Source organism: Gorilla gorilla, chromosome 1 (assembly GCF_029281585.2).
Source record: "Gorilla gorilla gorilla isolate KB3781 chromosome 1, NHGRI_mGorGor1-v2.1_pri, whole genome shotgun sequence".
In the NCBI taxonomy this organism is placed as follows: Eukaryota; Metazoa; Chordata; class Mammalia; order Primates; family Hominidae; genus Gorilla; species Gorilla gorilla.
Window position 1 is genome coordinate 58,488,061 of NC_073224.2, and position 12,668 is coordinate 58,500,728.

The following is a 12,668-nucleotide window of genomic DNA, read 5'->3' on the forward strand; positions in this document are numbered from 1 at the left end:
ATAGAGAGTTGCAGGCATCTGTTCAGGACCTGGTGATTTTTAAAATAGTTTTATTAAGAATGTAAGAGCTGGCATGTAATTGGTACACCTCTTATCTTTTAATCACACATACACAAAGTAACTGAATGAAATTATATTGTGTCTCTTACCTAAAGAATGTGCAGCTGTGGTTTTTGAGCTGAAAAACCGGCCAAGCCCAAGATCTCCAAGTTTTACCACCCCAGTGGCTGTAATGAACACATTAGCTGGTTTTATATCTGTGAATAAATGAAGGGATCAGGTAAAAGATGATAGACATTTTAGAAATTTTAAAGGAATTAACAACTACTTTTCGTGACAGAATTTAAAATTTATTTTAATCATGAAAGTTTGATTTATGAACCAATTAGTTTATTTTGAATAATTCTGATATATCCTAATACCAAGGAGTTCTCGATTCTCTGCTAGACAGCTAATCATCAGTGTAGCATGATGAACATGATTATTAATTTCTATTTCAAATGCATTTTGTTTTCCATTTTCAAAAAACCTGTGAAATTCAAATCACAAAATACACGTGTCCTTTTGATATCAATTTTAAATAAAATATCTTACTAAAAATTAACTTACTGGTAGATTTGCATAAAATATAAAACCACGACAACACTATAAGGCACATAATTATTTACTTAGATGGCTTTAAAAATCTTAATTGCATAAATGAATTGTATTAAAATTTTTCACACTTCAGTATCAGCGGATCAATTACTTATTGATGTAATGTTAACACACTCTGCTCAACCACTTGAATGAAAAGAATGCTGAGCTAATACTGAATATTAAAAATCTAAGTGGTTATGATATACATTGTTTATTTGAAGAAACAAAAAACTGTTCCTTATATACATTTGATTGCTGTCTTGTCTTTACCAACAGCATCTTACTGGTTAGTAAGATGCTCAAAAGAGTCAAGCAGAAGATTAATTTACATTCTTATTTAAAACCTAGTAGTGCTTTATTTAAAGGTTTAACATTCTAGCATAATTATAATTTGAAAATAATTACCTGAAAAAGTATGGTATTATGTACTGACTTGAAGACATTTACTTTGAAGAACTTACATCATTTAAAACAAGATTAAAAGTACTTAATGATTTTATCTTACCTCTATGCATGACTCTTCGAGAATGCATGTGTTCCAATGCACTGCAAAGCTGAACAAAATACTTCCAAACAGTTCTTTCAGGAATTAGCCTCTTTTGCTTCTTAAAATGCTTTTTGAAAATTAAAAATAAGAATTATAAAAACTAAAATTTCTCAAGACTGGATTCTGATAAGCAAAAATCCATAAGTCAGAGAAACACCTAATTTTATCTACCATTATCAACTAAAAAGCATATGATCTTTATACTGAAACTATTCCAAGAATTTTATCTGACATAATGGCTTAAGTTTTTTTCCTATTATAACTAAGGTTAGCGGAAACTGTGTAACAGTACATTTTTGTGATGTCCCACTATTTCAAAAAATTAACATCTATATAAAACAATTTCTTATCTTAAAAGGAAGATGTCAAATTTGATTTTAAGAAGAGCCAGAATAAAAAAGTCTAGATACCTGTAGATAATTATGTTCATTAAAAGACAATTCTTCTCCTGGCAGAAGGTTTCACTACAGAATTCCTTTTAAATATTGAACCACCCTGGTGATTTGAAATATCACAATTTATTAAAAATTAAATAAATAAAAGGAATTTATGTGGAGAGTTTTCATGAATATTTCTACTGCACAATGCAAGTCAAACTTGCACTTTGCTTTGAATGAATGAAACTAAACTCCATGGAAGAAAAACCTTACAGGAATGCCCAGGCAAAAAGCTGACAGCACCAATAGGCTACTTAGGAGAGGGGTCCTGGCACATAAGAGGGCAAACACTACAATAATTGTAAAACCAGAGGTACTTATTTAGGCTCATTTTTTCTACAATAAATCTGCTAGAAGACTATACTAATAATATACTACTTCAAGGACAAAGTTCTTAGCTTCATAAGACTTACAAAGATTCAACACATAAAAATTATTTTTCAAAAACAAAATGCAACTGGTTTCCCATTTAACAATACCTATAAATGACCAACATGAATATTGCATTGTAATAGGTTTCCATAAAATTTTCTAATAATTTTAACTGTTTTAAAATATATATAGGTATTAAAATTTAAATATGTACTTTAATGCAATTTATCCAAAGACATTTTGAGAAGTCCAACTAAATTGATTTTTTGTTATTGAATATGGAGGAACTATACTTGAGAAAATTCTAAAACAGCTACCTTTCAGTTTTTACACCTGTGACCAGCTGAGGGCAGGCTGAATGGAAAAGCAGCACAAGGAAATCTGCTGATATCCCTACTTCACACTTAGCAAAAAATTATATCTACTGTCTCATATGTACTCAAGGTATGTACCAAAGGATAAATCTTTAAGGAAAAGCTAATAATCTTAGGTTAATCTTTCTTATAACACATATTACAGAAATAAATTTATTAGCAATTTCAATAGCTATTATATGAGTAACATTACATCCCAAAGAATAAATAACAATTAGATGACCAGGTAATTAAAAAGCAAATCAGGGTCTTACTAAAATGTTAGAAACCTCCCATATCATGTTTCAATACTAAGTCTTTTTAATTGCAGACTGTGTCAACATCAGTTTTCATTCAAAGGGGGCAATGCTACAAAATCAGTTCTTTACACGTAATTTTCTTTCAGACTTGGAATGAGTCCAAATAAACCCTGTATATGTGCTCTCCCTGATGCTGGATTAGCATATCAGAGGACTGTTTGATGTCAACAGGAAGATGGGGACCAGGTTTCTTTTCATTCAAAAATAAATATACCATATCATGTGTGTATCAGACCATGAAAACAAATTTTTATGCTTTAATACAGATTTTGAAATCATCATAATTATAATGTAGTTGGCAGTTTACTTTTTAAATACCATTATAAAAAAGAAATCAAATCTAAAAGAAAAGGCATAATTTAAAAATTGCCCCCAAATTGCACAATAGGGAAGACGTTACCGGACAAAGATAATCTGATTATTTTCATGTTTTTGTATTCTTTGAGACTGTAACTTACAAGTTAAACCTGATGACAAGAAGCTGAATTCAATATAATACTACTCAGAATGACCTGGTCTAAAAGTTAAGTATTCAAATTAGTTATAGGCCTGCCTTTAAAGAATGACATGAATTTGATTTTTTCACAAAATAAAGGCAGTTTCATTATGCCATTAGTATCTCTCATTATTTTTAATGTGTGTGCTTAAACATATGTGGTTTTTAAACCATTCCTTAAGTATAGGGTTTTTTTGGGTTTGTTTTTTTTTTTGTTTGTTTTTTGAGAAAACCAACACTTAAAATGAGAAAAGCCTGTCTGTTCTGATGGTGGCACTGTTGGCTATCTCTTAAAAGAGGATGAACAGCAAAAAGGCAATGAAAATTCGAATTCTTTTTTACTATGGGTAAAATGTATATTAGCACTACAAAGCAGGAACTTCCATAAAGCCAAAGAATTTAAAAAAAGAAAGAACAACCTTCTCTTAAAATTTATTCTAATAAAACACATATCTTTTTAAAAGTTAATTATCTAACCAAAGAGCATTATTGTTTGAAAATCCTGTTTCCCTTGAAAAAAGGCAGCCCTATATAAATGTTTAGCTCTGATTTTAAAAAAAAAATCTAATGCCAACATGTAAAAAGTAAAAATGTACATATATTTGTTATATAGTAAGTTTTTAATATAGCAATAAATAATGTAACCAATCCATCTAAAAGTTGGTATCAATATAAATATTTATAAGAAAATGAAAGAATATGTGACAAGGCGCTTTTACAATATTTATGCTATGAAATAGAATTGCAACTTTTTTATAGTTGAAAATAAAGTATCCGAAAATTTATGGGCAGGCAAAAATAAACACCCAGATATACCTGATCACTTGGACATAATTTTGTTTAGTCTTTTTTTTTTTCAGTAGGCTAGTCTTTTCCCTATGCAAACCTTCAAATACTATTTACTTTAGAAGTAACTTTTCCACTTTTATCAAAATTATTCAGATAAATACTGGATATTATTCAAACAGAAAAATCAGATGTGACAAAAAGCTAATCAATTTACATATAAAAGTATGTATATACAAACATCAGATTATATTATTTCTGACTTATGTGTAAGAAGATTACCAGCATTTCACTTAGGTGAAATTCGGCATATCTGGTAAAACCCATCTGCGTCACCATCTAAGTGCTTTATATTAATATAAAAAGGGCTATAGCTGATTCAAGCTGTTTCCTTTCAAAGATTTTGGGAAAATAGTCACATCTTAATAGACACACTCTTTTCAAAATTATTCATCTCCAAACATCCCACTACAAATTAAATGACCAAGACCAAATCCAATTATATAGTGGACAGTGAATATCTAAGTATCATTTTTGAACTCCATTGAGTAACTTGGTTCCTGCATTCCAGACATTACAACTCCAAGTAGAATATACACTGCTTATTTCTGAGTTATATAATTCTAATATTCTTCCTCAAGAAATCTCAGGAAGAGCCTCAGTGATATTACCCAGCATAACCTCATCAACAGAGAAAGATAGAAAATGATCTTATTTTACAAAAAAATTACTATTCTCTGTGGCATATCAAAATATTTAAGCATAAAGTTTGACATGTTAATCTTTAAAAAAGAAAATTTCAGGCAAAATATCTGGAACTATCAGGGTCAGCTTCATGGGCAGGAAACCTGTGTTATGCAGGTCTGGCACTTGGTTTAAAGCTCTGTTACTGCCATCTTAAAAATTTTTAATTTTTAACAAAGGGACTTGCAATTGTGTAGCCAACCCAGGGAATCATACACTAAGCATCCTTTAGAAATGTACTGCTGTGGTTAAAAAAATAAAAAACAAACAAACAAAAAAATGCAATCCTGGTGTGCAAGGTGTTTTTGAAGAGGATTAGGAAAAATGTTAATTAAATGATGAGAAATAATGAAGTCATAAGAGAACTAGAATTACAGGCACCAGCTGCTCTCCATTTCGTCCAAGTATCTAGTAAGAGGAAGTAAGTGATTTATGTTAAATATAAGGAAGCATTTCCTGCTTGGAGTGTTGTCAAATGTTTAAATGTGCCACTAACACAATCCATATCCATCTTATAATAATAGACCTGATTATAAGGTTTGACAGTAACTGGTTGTGTGACCTTGAACAAGCCATTTAACCTTGATGGGTCTCAGCTTCCTCACTCTATTATAAACAGAGTTTGGAGATGATCTATGACGTCTCCACCACTTCTAAAATATAATCTGTGGGTCTACAGTCTTAGTTTCAAATAAAACAGAAATAATAAATGTCTGTTTGGCACATTTCATACTTAAAAATAATAGTTTCTTGGTATGCCTTATCCTTCATATATCCAATTAGTAAAAACAAAGCAACAACAAAAAACCTCAGAGATCCCTATTGGTCCATTTAATACTATAAAAGGTCTTAACATGAGATGACAAGCAGTTAGAATTCTTTGTTATAAGTTTGTAATTAGGTCAAACATTTACCATCAGAGGGGATGTTAAGCTCTCAAACATACCATTGTAATTATAATGCAATTTTATAAGACTATATTTTGTCGTAGTTATTTCAAAGAATTAAATGCACAGAGACTGGGTGATGAAAAAGATAGGATGCTTCCAGAAGTATAATGGACAGTTCTAAGTGTGATTTTTATCATTTATTAATCTTTCTATGGAAACATTTTTCTTTGGAAGGCATAATGAGGTATCAACAAACTAAACTTCACAAATATTTGCTATACGCAATTGTGGGAAATTATATAAAATTAAAATTTTGGTATGTAACACTAATTTACAGTGCATAAGTATTTTCTCTCTTGGCACAATGAATAAAATTCAGATATCTTAAGTTGCATTAGAAGGTGTAAAGTAGGATGGGCCTGACAGTCATGAGATCACTGAGAATACTTATCACTAGCATCTCATTTTATCTTCTTATCCAAGGTCTACCAGTCTTTGTCTTTTCCTGTAATGTTGGAAAATCTATTAAGAGTGCTAAGCTGTTTTTAGATTATAATAGAATATAAATATAATCAATTCATTCCCAAAAGTTAAAATTGTGCAGGTTATTAATGCAAGCCAAAAATATATTTCATCTTAGGGTAGAAAATGTGAAACAGAAAATATTTTTCATGAGCAATTACACCTTGAGGGAAAAAAACCTCTTAAGTTATTTAGCAAACAAGAAAACTAAGTACCCATAAAGTCACAAAACTTCCCCAAAACAGTTGCCTCCTGAAAACTGGTACACCAATATCAAGGCAACTTATTTAGAATATTAAAAAACTAAAAGATCAACAATAAAAACACATGAATGCATCAGAATTACTAAAAAGAATGGTCCCTGCATTGCTGCCATGTGAATAATTCTTAAGAGAAGTTTCCACATTACTAAAACTGATAAGAAAATACTTGGAAATACTTAAAATGTTTTTTCTATTGCATCAGAGTACTAGTGATAGATAAAGTGAGATTAAAAAGAACAGTCAGTCAGTCTTCGAGGAGAAATAGAAGGTCACAAAGATAAACAGAAATATTTCCCTCTTTAATAAATTCTTTCTTGCTATGTTATACTAGACAACACTAAGAGAGTTGAAGAGATATTTTAATTTCATAATGAACAAAGAAAACACAGCAGAACAGTAAAGGTATCTCAATTGAAATCTAAAGGAGAGAAATTAAGATGCTTAACATAATGGTGTCTGTATCCCTTATCTTTACTTAAGTGTCTACAGTTACCAAAATTACTGCTCACGATGGTATTACATGGTTTACAAAAGGGAGCTTTATATCACTATCATCTTCAAATGTAAGGAGCAATAAGCTCCTTCAAAATTGTTTTCAATTTTTTCCAAGCAAACAGAGTTCAAAGTTCATACATCACCTTTTATTTATGCTCACAGAATTAAATAACGGTCATTTCATGGTATAAAGTGTTCAATTTCCTAAAATCTCTAAGTTCTATACTGCTTCGACTTCAAACTACTTAAGTATCAAGGAAAACCCAAGTGATATTTTATCTGTAACATTGCTCTTAAAAAAATAATTCTATATAACACACCTACATATACATACCATATGTAGACATAAATTTATACAGATATAGACACATAGATGTACATATGTTATGTATAGGTACCTAAGTAAATGTATTTATGTGTGTGTGTGTGTGTGTGTGTGTATATATATATATAAAATATATATTTTTAATTTATATATATATAAAATAATATTCAATCCTGGGTAGTTTTTTCAGATAGTGCTACTAACTTGCAACCTTAGGACTTCAGAATAATTCTAAAATGAAATATAAGACAGGTGACGATCTCATACAAAAGACTTAGTGGGAAACTGCATTTGGAATCACTGGCAGTTCTCATAATTGTCTGATATGGGCTATACACTTTGTCCAGATGCTGAAATGGAAAGTGTGGGTATCCTGGTAAACAATAAATCAGAGTTATCAAAGAGAGATGGGACTGCTGGGAAACCTTTATTGCTTTAAGAATCCAAAGGCCAAGAGTGTAAAAGACATTTCAAAGTGATTTTATTTCCAATACAACCTCTACATTTGGATAAGGACAAATAAAAATGTGTCTGCAAATGTAAAAACAGCCAAACCAAGTATGTGAACAAGATTTTTAAGTTATAATATTTGAAGATAACAGTTATCTCCAAAACATGGTTGACATTCTAGCTAATTTATTAACGTCTGTCATAAGCAGAATTCTAAGATGTACCTCACTCCCCCAAATTCTCAAGTTCTGTTGTATAATCCCATTCTCTTGAATGTGAGTAGGGCATGTGAATACTATGAATTACTCTCCCATTTCATATGATGTTATAAAGAAGAAGGGATTTTGCAGATGTAATGAAGGTCCCTAATCAGCTGACTTTGAGTTAATCAAGAAGGACATTAGCATGGGTAGTCGTGACCTAATTGGGTGAGCCATTCAAAAAAGTCAAGAGAGATCTGAATCCAGAGAAACTCTCCTGCTGGTCTTAAGGGAACACAATGGCAGGTTGTGGAGATGAATGGGGCAGAAAATGGCCAGCAGCCTCAAGAACCTAAGGATACCCCCAGTTGACAACCAGGAGGGAAGTAGGAACTTTAGCCATATAACTTCAAGGAACTGAATTCCCCCAAAAACCAGTGAACATGGAGAAAGACCCTGAACCTCAGTGAGTTCACAGCCCCAGATGGCACCTTGATTTCAATTTTCTAAGACCTTCAGCAGAGAACCCACTAATCCTGACCCACAGGAATCTAGAGTTAATAAATTTGTGTTGCTTAAAGCTGCTAAATTTGTAGTAATTTGCTATGCAGCAATAAAAAATTAATACAAAATACAGTTGTAAACACATGAAAAATCAGTATGTAAAATTAATTTTATGTATGTATAAAGAAAAAGAGTTTTAAGGCTCCTAGCAAATTTAGAAGGAATGACCTACAGGTGGTAACAAGGTAGAAAATACAAAGTCAGCAATCTAAGAAGATAGCCTATACCTAAATATCCTAGAAATAAGAAATGATGGTCTTATTTATTTATTGTGTGCAGTACCAAACTCCTGGCAGGAAACAGACATCCATTTAAATTATTTGTATTGCATATTTCACTAAAAAAAACTGTAAGAATAATATTCATTTCCTACTTAGCCACTGTAATATGGTATGACATTCTCTTGGCAGATAACAAACCTCTGAGTTTCTTCTCAAAATATTAGGTTACATTTTGTTTTATTGCTAGTCTAGCAAAACAATTTTTTAAAATATATAATATTAAATACACACATTTATAGTTTCTTCTATTTGTCTCAAATTGACCTATATAACTCAAATAGGTAGTTATAAATACAGGCACTTACAAATTAATTCAATGAATGAAGTATATTTTGTGAAATGAACTATGAAAATTTAAAATATATTTTAGTAACATTTCTATTGACAAGTTGAAATTTTAAAATCCTCTTATTTATATATTTTTGAGATTACTTTCCTCTACACTGGGTCTTCATCACCAAATATGTTTCTTGACATTAGAATAGTGAAATAAACAGTATAATAAGACATACTACAAAATGGAGCATGTATGTGTCCAATTTAACTACAATAAAGAAAATATATGGCATACACAGCACAATTTAACTGAAATCTGTTTTGTAAGAGTCGATTTTCCTTTATGATCATAATTTCCTTTATGAAGAAATTATGATGAAAAATTCTAGATTTCCTTTTATCCTAAAACTCATCTGGGAAGTATTTCATCTGACCACAGCCTCAGGTATTCCTTTGTCACTAATTAGAGAAATACTGAATATTTCAACTATAAATTGCTTAATTATATTTGTCAGCCTGCTCTGAACCAATTAATTATTTACTTGTAAAAATCTTTGATGCAATGCTATCCAGAGGTTCATTTCTGGAATACAGACCAGAAGCTATATTTCCTCTTGCACCCCAATTAAGCTGAAGACTTGAGAGAATGAAATATATTGTTATGATGCACAATGATTTACAATATTACTCACTAAAAAGAAATGAATCATGTTCATTACAATTCAAGCATTCACTGCTGTCCTTTGTAAAGCTTTAAGGCATTGTTCTATTCCTTCACAAAAGAAGTTCCTATGATTTTTTTTCCCTGATATAATCTATTTTATAAAGAACTGCTTACAGAACTAATAAGCATGTTCAGAAAACAATTTTAGAATTTCTTAACTACCCAACCCCACTCCCGTAAAAAAATACACTGAATATCACAGCAACTCTCTATGAAACGAGAGCATAAAGCAGCAGGAAATTGCTGTGACAGTTATACAACCACCCATGTTATCTACTGAGCCCTGGAACAGAGAAGTGTAATAGAAGTAAAACAACCAACTTCTATACATCTATTCACTACATATTTATTGAAGTTGGTGCTATGAGCTAGAAGCTGAAGATAGCCAGGCAAGCAAAGCCAGCATGGTCTCTGTGCTCAACAGAAATTTAAGTCTAATGGGAAATACAAACACCAATAAAATAATTACACACATGAATACATGATTATATTACTAAGTGCTATGTAGGAAGGGTACTCTGGGAGTACTTATACCATAAAGTACTCTATGGGTCAAAGGAAAATGCTTGAGGAAGTGATACCTAAGTAAAGAACTGAAGTACAAGCAGAAATAAAGTCAGCCAAGAATGGAGAAGAAGAGCATCCCAGGTAAAATAAAATCACATTCAAGGAAATGAAAGGCCAATGAGCCACAGCAAGAGCAGGAGTCAGATTCCATAGCAAATATATGCTGAGCACAAGCTCTGTGCTAGGCACTGCTCTAGGCACTTGGGATATGTGAATACACAAAACGGACTCTGATCCTCTCTGAGGGAGCGTATCTTCTGTATCACACAAGGCTTGCTGAATCTTGCCAAACAATTTAGTCTTTACCCTTAAAGTGAAAACCTAGAAAGATGTGATTGAAAGGAAGTTTTTCTTTTTTCTTTGTTTCTCTCCCCTCTAACGTCTTAAAGACTGATGGAGAAACGGATTTAAGGAATGGGTGCTGGATGTTGGGAGACAAAAAGCTCTCGCTCTCTCCAAATGACAGATGATAGGGAGAGAAATGGAAAGGGAGCTGGGTGGAGAAATTTGAAAGGCATTTAGAAGAAAAAATAAACAGAATCTGGTGAGATTGAAAAGAAGAGGTAAGGGAGAGTGAAATGTCAAAAAAAAGTCCTGGTTTCCAGAGTGCACAACGAGATAAACTGGTGCCAGGCCTCGAGTTAGGGAACATGGGAGGATGGGTAGTCTGTAAGGAATTTGTTTACAGACATATTGAGCCATATAGAGTCAGAATTTAAAAAGCACTCCATGCTAAAGATAAAAAATTGGAAGTCAACAAGAGTATAGAGAGTAATTGAATCCATAGGTATGAATGAGATCAGCTATAACGTAAGAACATTAAAAAAAAAAAAAAAAGTCAAGGACTGAAACTTAAAATTCCATCATTAAAGGCCAGGAAGAAGAGAATGAGTCAGTTAAGAAAAATGATAGTCTCCAGAGAGGTAGGAAGAAAATCAAGACACTGTGGGACTCAATAAGCCGATGGAGGAGCGTTTTAGGAAGATGAGTATGAAAAGCAGAGCCAAATGCTGCTGAGAAATCAAGCAGAATGAAGACTGGACAAAGTCCTCTGGTTTCATGAGAGAGGTCATTGAAGAGCCATTATGTGTGGTAGGTTGGAAAGAGGGTCAGGAGTAAGTGTCTGACTGAGAAGGAAAAAAAAAGAACTAGGGTAGTAATTGAAGGAAAAGGCAGGCAGAGGTGAGGGTGGTAGGACTTAAGAGGGTCTTCTGAGATCATCTTACTTAAAATAGCAACACACAGGCTGGACACAGTGGCTCACACCTGTAATCCTAGCACTTTGGGAGGCTGAGGCAGGTGGATCACCTGAGGTCAAAGTTCGAGATCACCCTGATCAATATGGTGAAATCCCATCTCTACTAAAAATACAAAAATTAGCCAGGTGTGGTGGTGCACACCAGTAGTCCTAGCTACTAGGGAGGCAGAGACAGGAGAATTGCTTGAACCTGGGAGGCAGAGGTTGCAGTGAGCCGAGATCGCACCACTACACTCCACCCTGGGCGACAGAGTGAGATTCCATCTCAAAAAAATTAATTAAATAAATAAAATAAAATAGCAACACACCTCCTCCAAACTCCTTATTTAATTTTTCTCAATTGATTTATCAACATCTGGCATATCATATACTCTACTTGCTTTTAGCATTTTATTTGACTTCCCCACTGGAAAATAAGTTTCTTGAATGAATGAATGAATGAATGAATGAATGGGGAACAGGTGTGTGTGCATGTACATACATGTAAATATGTTTAAAATAACAGTGACCTGAGCATATTTAAATGATGAGAGAAGGCACTCAGAAGTGCACAATGGTTATAAATCTAGGACTGGGAACAGATAATGATAGGAATTAAGATTTCTGAGAATACAGGCAGAGAAAGGATAGAGAACCCAGGTGGAGGGACACATAACAATCCCTCCTATCTAACAAGAATACGGTAACAGGAGAGAAGGAGGAGAGAACAGTAACAGACACAAGTAGGTCTAGCAGGTTCAGTTATGGGAAGGTGAGGGTGCTCCTGTCTAGTGACTTCTAAATACTCTGTAAAACTGGAGGAATAAAGTCAACTTTGAAGAGTAGAAAAGGGTAGATTTGTATGATGCAAGGAGGCTAGAAGAAGAATAGTGATCAGAGGTTTAAATGGAATAAAGAAAATGTGAATACCTATCAGATATCATACATGCATACAGGCACAGATGGATGGGTATGTGTACATACATTTGTACATATGTCTTTAAAAAGTATATATATAAACATACTATATATTATATTACTTAACCATCATAACAACACTGTAAGACAGGTATTACTGACCCAATTTTATTGATGTAGAAACTGGCTCAATCATTAAGGTTAAATAACTAGGACAACTGATTAAAATCCTTTAATTGCCATCTGAATTCACCAGTGTAGT

The 12,668-nt window shown here is 32.6% G+C and overlaps 1 protein-coding gene across 3 annotated transcripts in view; it reads right to left on the reverse strand.

Annotated features, from left to right (window-relative positions):
• Positions 1-12,668, reverse strand: part of NEK7 (NIMA related kinase 7) — a 165,750-nt gene that overhangs the window by 43,543 nt on the left and 109,539 nt on the right. For all 3 annotated transcript variants that reach the window (XM_019028382.4, XM_055378634.2, XM_063709790.1), the window contains 2 exons: positions 1,145-1,253; positions 150-257 (listed from right to left, as the gene is read on the reverse strand). In XM_019028382.4, coding sequence (XP_018883927.1) covers positions 150-257; positions 1,145-1,253 — 217 coding nt within the window. The remainder of the gene's footprint in view (positions 1-149; positions 258-1,144; positions 1,254-12,668) is intronic.